This window comes from Orycteropus afer, unplaced genomic scaffold (genome assembly GCF_000298275.1).
Source record: "Orycteropus afer afer isolate SDZICR_OR568_19922 unplaced genomic scaffold, OryAfe1.0 scaffold00375, whole genome shotgun sequence".
Classification (NCBI taxonomy): Eukaryota; Metazoa; Chordata; class Mammalia; order Tubulidentata; family Orycteropodidae; genus Orycteropus; species Orycteropus afer.
Window position 1 is genome coordinate 748,681 of NW_006921962.1, and position 12,467 is coordinate 761,147.

Sequence of the window (12,467 nt, forward strand, 5' to 3'; positions counted from 1 at the left end):
AAAACTCCCTTTCAACAGATTGGCTGCTCAAAACATAATCATCTGATCCCATCATGGGAATAACCACATCACAACTGCTTAAATCACACAGAATTGTGGTCCAACCAAGTTGACACACAGCTCCACCTATCACAATTATATTTTATTTTTATTAGAACTATTTGAAATGTTTTTATGGATTAATATCTTAAGTTATGGTTTATATTCTTGGTATGTTTTAGAATATACTTGTTTTATGACTTTTAAAAGAAATTGTGATTTTGAGAACCAATCTCAATATCAATTATATATTATGAATCAGTAATTTAATCTTGAAATGAGCCCTGGTGCCGCAGTGGTGAAAGAATTCAACTGCTAACCAAAGTTGGTGGTTCAAAACCACAGGCTGCTGTGCAGGAGAAAGATATGGAAGCTACTTATAAAAAACTTATAGCCCTGGGAAACTACAGGAAAATGATATTTTGTCCTGTAGGGTCACTATCAGTTGGAATCAACAGAACAGCAATGAGTTTGTTTTTGGAATTTCATCTCCAAGGACATCAACTAAAAGAGAAAGACTTAGTTACATTTGAAACATTCTTCATCATGCTCTTATTTTTATTTTGAGCCAAAGGAACTATATTTATAAATGTTCAGATACAACTAAATGCCTGCCATTACTAAAGAATAACTTTCCATTTTTAACAGTCCTCTGCCTACACAAGTTAATAATATCCTCCCTAACACATTTCCTCAATGAGAAGATGTTCAATCTAATTCAGAAAAGGAAGATACTAGCCAAAAGCAGGTATTAAGACATTTGAGTGTGCATGTATACACAGGTGTGTTCTTGTATACATATTTATGAAACTGCTATGATGTTGTTGTTGTTGTTGCTGTGTGCTATTGAGTTGGACCCAACTCACAGTGATCCCTCCTTGGGTTTCCAAGGCAGTATCACTACGCAAGTAAATTGTCCAATTTCCTTCCAAGGAGTGGCTGGTGGGATTGAACCTCTAGCCTTCTGGTTAGCAGTCAAGTGCCTTAGGCACTATAGTAAACACATTATAAGCATAAACAAGAAGTGACATATGCTCTCCTAAGAGCTATTTCAGTGTGAGGATCAATTGTGTATGTAAGACACACTAGGGATTTTGGAATACAAAGAATAGGTGTGTGAGCCAAGTATGAAAGCAAGCTATATTTAAGTTCCAATTTGTAGAGTTTAGTCTTGCGTTAAGTGACCATACTAGCTCAGTTGAGTTAGTCTATAGGGTAGAATGTATTTCTACTTGAATTCCAATTTCAATTGCTCACAAGAGTGTTGAATTCAGATGTAGTAGGAAGATGTACCATTTTAGAAACTCTCACAAATAAATCAACTAAAAGAAAGAGTACTTAGATCAGATTACTTTTCAAGGCAGATCTTAGTCTAAGCAACCCCCAATGTGTGCATGTGTGCATATGCATGTATATACACAACTAATCCTCACTTTTGGACTTTCTCATTATCTGACATTTTACATTTATGACAATATTTAAAAATCTACTATCAAACAATTTTGCATATTAACGACATATGTCTGGCAGTAAGGAATTCAAAGGTACAAGGGAAGAGTAACACTGGATGTGGTGGTTAAGGTTTTTGTCTCCTTGGATGGGCCATGATCTCAGTGGTTTGGTAGTTATGTAATGATGTAATGTAGATTGCCCCATCTTCCTCCCATGGAGCAGCTTGTGAGTTTGAACCACCGAACTTCTGGTTAGCAGCCAAATGCCTTACCAATCATTACGCCTCTCTATATAGTTGCATATCTATCTATATCTCCCTCCCTATCCTTCTGTCTGTATATCTATCTATCTATCTATCTATCTATCTATCTATCTCTGTGTTTGTGTATGTGTGTATAGGTTGTGGTCGTTTATAGTGAATTTCAGCATAGAATTAATGGCCATTCACATAGTTCCTGCAATCCTTTGAGTATAACAAAGACAGTGCCTTCTGGAAGAGGTGTTACACTTTAGACTAAAGTTGAAGCTTCCAGTAAAGTTTGGCAATTATTCCACTGTTAGTGATATGATACATAAGTTCTTCTTTTTCCATTTTTAATCTATTAAAAAAAAAATCACTGCCATCGAGTCGGATCCAACTCATAGTGACCCTCCTTGGGTTTCTGAGGCAGTATCTCTATGGAAGTAGATCACTCATCCTTCCTTCCGAGGAGTGGCTGGTGGGTTTGAACCGCCAACCTTCTGCTTAGTAGTCAAGTGCCTTGGGTACTATGCCACCAGAGCTCCCAAACCTTAAATTCATTTGAGATTTAATATGTTGTTGTTGTTGTTGTTGTTATGTGCTGTCGAGTCGGCCCCAACTCATAGCGACCCCTCCTTGGGTTTCCGAGGCAGTGTCACTACGGAAGTAGGATTGCCCAACCTTCCTTCCGAGGAGTGGCTGGTAGGTTTGAACCGCCAGCCTTCTGGTTAGCAGTCAAGTGCCGTAGGCACTATGCTACACTTTAAAATCTAGAGCTACATGGTACTTGAGAACATTGTTGGCCATGTTCTCCAGGTTAGATAATTTATTATTAATCCAATTCAATAAATAAATATGAAGTGTATATCATATAGAATATTTTCCTAGATACCGAGCAGTATACAGCATAGATTAAATTTTTCAATCCTATGAATTTGTTTTATATTAATAAAGTATATACTTTTTCATTATTATATAGATGATGAGAATTTGCAATTACAGAAGAGAGGAGAGAGTACAGCCTAGTTTATTTGTTGTTGAGAATGCACACAAATTCAACAATTTGTCCATGTAAAATTCAATTAAATTGATTAAATGATTTAAGTTGTGCAACTATTCACAGCCTCCTTCCCCAAACTGTTCCTCCCCATCAACATGAATTACTGCTCTCTCAGTTTCCTATCTAACCTTTCAAGTTGCTGTTATCAATGTGATCCCATATAGATAGTATTTAAAATAATTCAATGCTCAAGCCAGAAATTCCTGACTAATTAAACTATTATGTGATTTAAAGAATATTTCCTGGAATATTTTTGTGGGGCCGTGCTACTCTTCTCTTCACATTCAGGGGATATTTTTTTATTTAAAATTTAAGATTTAAAGATTATCTCAAGCAATTGTTTTAAGGGTTCATATAGCCTCAGTAGCTACATAAAGGTGGGATTTCATAAGAATTTGCAAGTCTGTTCTGCATTTTCCTTCTTTTGATCACGATTCTTCTATAGAATCTTTAATGGAAACATTCAGTGATGATAGCCGGGCACAATCCAGTTCTGGTTTCATATAGAAGAAATCTTTAAGTTGAGGTTTCTGGCACAATTTCTAGAACCACATGGAAAAATTAAGTTTTTCTTCTATCCTCAATCCCAGCAACATGAAGCCTATGCTACTACCATGTGGTTGTCTCATGACCAACATATTTACTCACTTGACAAATCTCTTTTGTGTGAGTAAGTCTCAATGGTAAACATGGACAAAGAATATTTCTTAGATCTTGTATTGAAAAGCTAGAATTCAATATGTGGGGAAGTATCAAATATGGAGGGCATGTTCAAAAGATTTGTGAATGGGGAGCACATATGAAAAGCTCCATTATAATCCATCTTTTGTTATGCCCTTTTCCATATTAAAATTCTGAAAAGCAGCAGTACCAACATCTATACACCAACTAATACAGCTGTCTTTTTTATAGACGAAAACAAAACAATCATTTTATTATGCTGACAGATTCTGTGGGTCAGGGATTAAGAAAGGCATAGTAGTGTTGGCATTTATTTGCTCCATGATGTTGTCTGCTCAGAAAACTCAATAGCTAGTGACAGTGATGTGCTGACAATTTTCTTTTCTCAGAAAAAAAAAAAAAAAAAAACCCTTGATATGCAGCATTTGCCAGTTTCCATGGTGTAAATACTTCCACCAAGGTTGACATCCAGCAAACAACATGATATCAGTGAATGCAGAGTTGGGAAAAGATGACCAGTATGTAGCCATTATATAGTATTTCTACCATACAGATGCAGTAGAAGTAAATGACCTGAGAACACAGGTAAATGTAAGATAATAAGTACGTTATAAGTTTTCAGTTCATCACCTTTACTTTTTTTTTTTTTTAATTAAATTAATTTTTTAGAGCTATTTTAGTTTGACAGAAAAATTAGAAAGGAATGACAGAGTTCCCAAATACCTCCTCTACCCTTGCCTAAATTTTCTGTGTTAGTAATATCAAGCTTTGGTGGAGAACATTTGATATAATTGATGAATCAATATTGATACATTATTATTAACTAAACTCCAAAGTTTATATTAGGGTTCACTCTTTGTGTTGTATAGTTCTATGTGTTTTGACAAATGCCAAACTGTATGTATCTACCACTAGAGTATTAATACAGAATAGCTGCACTTTCTAAAATTGTTCTGTGCTCTACCTATTCATTTGTCTCCTTCTTTCTCCACCTGTACCCACAGCCCTTGGCAACCACTTGTCTTTCCACTGTCTCTGTAATTTTGCTTTTCCCTCAGAATCATATAGTTGGAATCATACACTATGTAGCCTTTTCAGAATAGCTTCTTTCAAATAAAAATATGCATTTAAAATTTCTCCATGTCTTTTCCTGGTTTTATAACTCATTACTTCTTATAGCTGAATAACATTTTATTATATGAACATATGAGTTTATCTTTTCACATATTAAAAGATAGTTTGATTTCTTTCAAATTTAATAATTATGAATAGAGCTGCAATAAATATTTATGCATAACTTTTTGTGTGACCATATTTTCAACTCATTTGGATAAATAATTAGGAGTGCAATTGCTGAATTGTATGGTAAGGCTATGTTTAGGAAACAGCCAGACTCTTCCAAAGTTGCTGTACCATTTAGTATTCTCATCAGCAACAAACAAGAGTTCTTGTTCTATGTCCTTTCCAAAATTTGGTGTTGTCAGTATTTTGGATGTTAGTCATTCTAATAAGGGCAGAATGTTATTTTAATTTTCAGTTCCTTAATAACATATACTGCTGAGCATATTTCCATATGCTTATTTGCCATCTGTATATCTTCTTCGATGAAGTGCTACTTTTAACATTTTATTTATTGTAAGTTTGTATAATTTGTTTTAAAGTTAAACTGGCTAACAAAATTCCCAAAAAGTAAACAGTCAGCTGTCATAAGGCAATATGGGCCCACTGTAGCTCAGGTGCAAAGGGTGAATCAAACAGATGGGAGATGAGAGATCCACTACTGAGATGGCTTCTTCCCTATCACGTCTGGCACTGGGGCTGGAATGGTTGCAGGACCGGGAAAATGGAGACTTCAGATCCACCTACATGTGGCCTCTCCCTTACAACCATCTCAGAGTAGTCAGATGTCTGATGTGGTAGCTCAGGAATCGAGAGTAAATGTTCCAGGGAACCAGGTAGAAGCTACATGGCCTTTTGAGATCTGGCTCAGTAGTTACAAGGTGTCACTTCCACCATGCTGTATTGGTGAAAACAGTCACAAGCCCACAAGCCTACCTAGATTCTCTCAATTGGAGGGGTGTCAGAAAATTTGCATCATTTTAAAAAATTACTGCAGATAAGTAGTACCACAGATAAGCAGCTAGTTGTGATTTACCGCAGGTTTTTTTTTTTTTTTGTCCTGAGCATATAGCCTTTCCTTCATTTACAGTAATCTCTTACTGTAATGTGACACAGCTACAGAATTTGAAGAAGTCTAAGACACTTTATTATGAGGACGCAAATTAGTGCAAATTAGTTTCTCTCTTCAAATATGGAGCGATTGCTATTTTTGTTGTTGTCATTATCACAACTGAGAACTTACTGACCTGTTGAGGACTCTAAGATCAATTTGTTGTTGTTAGTTGCCATCAGCTCAGCTCTGGCTCATGATGACCCAGAATGAATCATTGCCTGGTTGTGCACCATCTTTAGGATCATTGTATCATATGTATCAGTCCATTGATTGGTTAGCCATCGAACTATTCTTCCTTTCATAGTAACCACACCCACCTTTGCTATTTATACACTGGCAGTGCCGGGCAGTGTTTCCTTCTGTTATGCATAGGGTCAATATGAGTTGGAATCAACTCCATGACACCTAACAGCAACAATTACACAGCCACCTGTCTCATGTGGTTAAATATCATTTTTTAACCCCTGAACTGCAAGATTTTATCATCCCCAGGGCAATCAAGGAGCAGTTTTATTACCAGCATCTCTTGATTTTCACTTGTAGTCTACAATGAAAGGCTGTTATAGGAGCTTTATAGATTCTGAGTACTCCGCCAACCAATATATTTATCAATGCCTGAGTGAAGGCAGTGTTCTTTTAGTCTTTTAAGAAGAAACAATGAAGGAGTAGTATTAATTCTCCATTTTCATCTCCATAAATCTTTGGTTTTCTTCTTCTACTTTATAACCAGAGAATTTTGGGCATTTTTTCTTCATCTCACCTAGGCAATTACTCACTTTATACTCCAATTAACTAATTGAGCAAATAATTTGAATCTTTCAATTGCTTGATACGGAAGTAAAGTTTAGATTCTCTGATAAATACAGCCATATTGATTAAACAGATCTATGTTATTGCTCATTCCTTAATGTTTCAGACCTATTAGAATATGTTTCTATATATAATTCTTAGGTTTCTGACATTACAAATTATCAAAATTATACAAATCTTTCAATCTAGAAGCCTTCTTGTCTTGGGATAGACTTTGAAATTTGTTGCTTAATCCATGCTAGAATCTGAGTCTGATTAGAAGCCCGGTACAAGGAGGAGGATTTGGAGTGGGGCAAGAACAGCAAAGCTTCCTCTTTAAGTAAAGTCTTGACAGGGTCTTCAAGGAAAATAGAATCAACTTCAACAGAGAAGCAAAGACATTCATTGTGATTTACTAGACAGAGTAACTCAAAATCATCTGAATCTTCCCCAAAGTCATTTTTCTAGTTCTTAGTTTATCCCCACATTTTTTTTTTAAGTGGGACCAAGAATTTCATATATGAAAATGGGTAAGGCTATGAATTCATCATACATTGTAATTCACTGGCCTCTCAATATCTGTTTATCTTCTTTTTGTTATGTCAGTCCTCTGTCTCAATAGATATGAGAGTTTTATAGCAGTCATTGCAACTCCTGGGTTCTGTTATTGAGCCTTGACCTAGAATTTAAAACTTTAATCTTTTCATTTTCTTTCTTTAAACACTTTAGTGGAGTTCAAAGTATCTAACTCACCTCTTGGTTCTTCTATTTGTCATGCACTTCAAAAAGGTCTATTATAGCCATGACTAAGTCCATCAAAGCCTAACTTACACAAGCAGTCTATCGCAAGAAAGTTCAGCTGATCATATTTAACTACTTTACCACCATGTACCTTGGAAGACAGTGTTGCTTCCATAATGGAATCATTATTGTCACACGTATGCAGGTCAGATAGCCCAGATTCTCACTTCTCTCTCTGAGGAGTTGTTGCCTATAGATATATCTGGTATAGACTACTATTTTAATTATGGTTTCTTCATTCATTTCATGTGTATTTATGATCCTTTTACCAATCTTTTACGCAGTGATGATATAGCAATAAACAAAATAGGAAAACAAAACACACAAAAATAACTTCATTTTCTTTTGGACCTTATATTCTCTTTCCAGAGGTAATAAATATATATATAATAAAATGCAGCAGTTGGCCCAGGGAACTAATGGTCCATATGAACCTTGGCTTCCATGACCCTAATAAGTCCAGAAGAACTAAGTGGTACCTGGCTACCACCGCTGGCCACTGATGAGTTGAGAGTCAGAGTGTTTTTTGCTGTAGATAACAGAATTCACTCTAGCTAGCTAGTTTAAGCAGACAATGAATTGTAATGGATACTAAAAAATTTTTATAAATATAGTATATATGCTGAACTTTGAAGACCAGCTTCTAGAGCTCCACTACAAAGAGGATTGTTTTCCTTTTTACTAAAAATCATGATTCCTCTGCAACTCCCAATTGATCAAAACAGATGCCTTTACCCAACCTATTTGCCTACACAGCTCACTTATTACTTGATGTATAATAGTAGCAACTGTGTGGCATAGTGGTAAGACATCTGACTGCTAACCAGAAGGTCTGTGGTTTAAACCCACCAGCTTCTCTAGGGGAGGAAGATGAGGAACCTTGTAACCCCAATGGAGGTCAGTATGAGTCAGAATCAACTCAATGGCAGTGAGATTTTGGTTTTTGGTGTTGCACAGAGAAATGAAAATTGTAGTTTTTTTTTTTTTTTTTTTCTTTTTTTTTAGCAAATGTTAGGAGTGTGGTCAAAAGATTTAAGTAGTCACTAATAACAGATGTCCTTTATAACTCTACTATTTTACTCAAATTATGTATTGTGGGTTTTTCCCCCCTAACGGATAAGGATTATACCTTATGCATTTCTTTATCATATACAATGCCATGTAATATTAAATACTGAAATATTCATTGATTTCAGTATAAAACAAGATATCACTAATTTACAGAGAGCCCAGCTTTCTCGTTGGATTAGGTTTCTTTATAAGTGTATCATCTATCTAAAACATATGTGTATATAACATTGTTGATTACTTTAAGCTTTTAGAAATTAATGTCAATTAGCCATACCTAGGTCTGGTACAGGCCAGCAATGTACACAGGAAAATTGACTACAGTTATTCTTTCTTTCATATATTCAACAAATATTTATAACACATCTAGTTGATGTGAGGAACTGAGCCAAAACTAAATACAGAGATAATCAAGGCAGACATACATGCCTGCCCTCATGGAGCTTATATTTCATTGAAACATAGAATGAAATTTAGTAAAATGACTTTTCAAACGTTGTTGTTGTTAATTACCACGGAGTTGGCCATTGAGTTGGTAAACTTACTCATAATGGAATAAAGTGCTGCCTTGTCCTGGGACAGCCCCATAATCCACTGTGGATTGGACCATTATGATCCATGGTGTTTTCAATGAATGGTTTTTGGAAGATCATCAAATGTTTCTTTCTAATCCATCTTAGTTTGGAAGCTCTGCTGACATCTGTTCATCATTATAGTGACACACAGTTGTCAGTACAGACAAGTGGTGGCCATGCATGAAGTGCATTGGCTGTAAGTCGTACCCAGGTCCCTCACAGCGAAGGCAAGAATTCTATCACTGAACGACAACTGCCTCCTTTTTAAGCATTATAGATCATGATGTGTTAAAGGAGCAAGGAACTAAAATACAAAATTATGGAGGTTAGGAAATGGGGAGATCTAGTTTTCATGGAGTAGTCAGCAAATGCCTCCTTAAAAACAAAACAAAACAACAACAAAAAAAACAACTTCTATCCAGTCGATTCCAACTCTGGATGACCCTGTAGGACAGAGAAGAACTGCCCCATAGGCTTTCCAAGACAGTAAAGCTTTACAAAATCAGACTGCCTCATCTTTCTCTGATGGGGTGGCCGGTAAGTTCAAGTTGCCGAACTTTTTGGTTAACAACCAAATGCTTAAACCACTGAACCACCAGGGCTCCTTATAATACCTTCTTGAGAGGGTGAAATTTAAGCTAAGATCTGAAGAAGGAGAAAGTGTTGGCCAAATGAGGAACCAAAAGGAGAATTCTGTAGGTAAAGGATACAACATATGCAAAGGCTTATGCAACTGAAGAACTGAAAGTAGACCAGTATGGTTGGCACAGAGTTTGCCACCAGATGATGTTGCAGAGGTAGAGTTAAGTTCATGGCATTACTGGGTGGTACAAATGGTTAACACATTAGGATGCTAACCAAAAGATTGGAGGTCCACGTCTACTGAAGTAGCAGAAAAGAAAGGCCCGGCCATCTACTTCCAAAATCAGCTATTGAAACCCTATGGAATACAGTTCTACTCTGACTCACGTGGAGTTGCCATGATTTGAAATCAACTCATCAGCAGCTGGCTTTAAATTTATGCAAAGGCCCATATTGTTGTTGTTGTTGTGTGCCGTCGAGTCGGCCAGGACTCATAGCGACGCCTCCTTGGGTTTCCAAGGCAGTATCACTATGGAAGTAGATTGCCCCATCTTCCTTCCAAGCAAAGGCCCATAACCAATGTGAAACAGTTTGAATTCAACCAATGCACACAAATATCTGCAGAATTCAGGAGAAGAGAAGGCTATGAATAGAATTATAGATTGATAAACAAAAGGAAATCTCTGAAAATATTGTGTCATGTTTATATAGGAAGACTATTAATATTATTTTATGTGCTTAAATATGACTCCTATCTACTGTTCTATACAGGTCTTTGTGTTCATGGATATTTGTGTCCTTTTCTGCAAATAAGAGGGCAATTATTTCTATCTCTTTGAACCATAAGTAGTGACAGTAAATGGAAAGAAATTAACTCATTGAGCACTAAGAAATGTGACACTGATATGTGACACTGAATCAGATAGTGATATTGTACAAATCAAAATTATTTTGCAGATTAAGTTTTTTCCTTCCACCCCTATATCTTACAGCAGTATTTTCTCTTTTGTTTAGCTAACTTCTGATTTATTTTCTTTTATTTACTTATACAGAGACCCACTTATTGAAAACCTGTAATTTGAGCTTTCTTCTGAGAATATTTCTAACAAAACTAACCAGTCAGATGTGATTCTTCATCAGAAAAATTTTAATATTTGATAGTAACTTAACTCAGTAGTCTTTTTTTCTTTGCATGTAAGTTTGTTTTTAGCAGTAGAACTTCTTTTTAAAATGAAACAAAAGTGCAACCCCACTTCAGGAATCATTTCAAAGCAAAACTCATCAGACAACAGTCAGAACATAAAGCCTAGAACAGCTTGGAATACTGGCCTTTTCCCTGACCTCCATCATGTCCCCAGAGGCTATGTTGAGAGACATAGGGTTTCAGAGTACACAGTTTAAAAATTATTTTCTTAACACCTTCTTCCCCAAAATGACTACTGAAAATCTGTTACTATTCTACTTGCACATATTTTCTATATTGTAATTTAAAGATTTATTGTTATTAAGTTCATGTTATTAAATCATCCATGATTATCACTATAACATCAAGCAATATTACAATGATTATGGTCATTACTTTTTAATCTGTAATGTTAAAATTGCCAAATATGAATTCAGTAGATTTTGAAATTTTAATACTGTTCTCTTAAAAAATCACTATGCATCATGCAATGTTCCTTGAAAATTACTGGATTGATCACACATACCATATTAAGTGTTCTGTTTGTACTGAACCCATACAGAATTTTACAAATTTGCTAAAGGATAGCATATAATTTACATGATAATTTTAACTTAAAAAGCTTGTTATATGATAGAAATGGAACTTATTTTTAGGGTATTTTTTTGAACTCTGGGTTAGACTCAGATTTGTGGTTCTTTATTGTAACCTGTGCAATCTAAAATTATCATTAGGTACTATGTGAGCCTATAATATTTTAGACAGAAGTCATTTATAGGTATTGGAGACTTGTATCCATCAACTAATTGCATTTTCTGTTAAATCCAATAGCTGTTACTGGAGCATTTGGAGTGCCTTGTGTCACGACATGAAAGGTCGCTAAGAATGACAGTGGTAAAACGACAAGCTCAGTCCCCCTCAGGAGTATCCAGTGAAGTTGAAGTTCTCAAAGCACTGAAATCCTTGTTTGAGCACCACAAGGCTTTGGATGAAAAGGTACTGTTTGGACAAAAGATTTCAAGCTTAACTGTGTTTCGTCATCAACATCAGGTACCTTGTCCTCGTTCATTGACTCATCGGGCTCCTGATGTAAGTCAGTTCAGAGGAACACACTTGAGTGGTCTATGAAAAATTATTCTTTTTAAAAAATGCAACTGGATAACTAATTGTACATTGGTAATTTTAATAACTGTGTTCTATTTTTAACACAGGGACTTTGTGGCTTATCAGAATTCAGCTTCTATAATGGCTCATCATGTCCCTATTCCAGATAGCTGGCTGAAATTTAATGTTCAGTCCATCTCTCTCTCTCTCCCCTTTTTTCTCTGAAATACATGTCTACAGATGTCAAAATAAGAGATTACAATGGAAAATTACACATGCTTTGAAGTGCAAATTAGTTTTACTTTTTTAACTTTTAGAGATTTGTATTAGTATTCAGTATTATTTCTGGTCCCTAATATCTTCCACACATATACATTTTTAACATTTTCTGCATGTAATAGCATAAGCTATTAATAGAAAACTGTGCTTTTAGGTCTTTCTAAAAGTAGTTGTAAGCTTCCATTAGCTGTTACTTGGATAAGTTCTCTTGACTTATATAAGTCAATATGACAAAAATATCCTTTGAAGATTAGTAAGGGTTATGCCGTGATGTCAATTTTGTGATATTCAAATAATTAATTTCAAAAAATTTTAAGAAAGCTTTAATATTTATAGAGGAGGATTTAGGGCTCTTCATTGCAAAGTAACTGATAATTTCT

The 12,467-nt window shown here is 35.4% G+C and overlaps 1 protein-coding gene across 1 annotated transcript in view; it reads left to right on the top strand.

Annotated features, from left to right (window-relative positions):
- PPFIA2 (PTPRF interacting protein alpha 2) overlaps nucleotides 1–12,467 on the top strand; it is a 643,396-nt gene that overhangs the window by 426,250 nt on the left and 204,679 nt on the right. The window contains exon 4 of the mRNA XM_007953155.2: nucleotides 11,536–11,700. Coding sequence (XP_007951346.1) covers nucleotides 11,536–11,700 — 165 coding nt within the window. The remainder of the gene's footprint in view (nucleotides 1–11,535; nucleotides 11,701–12,467) is intronic.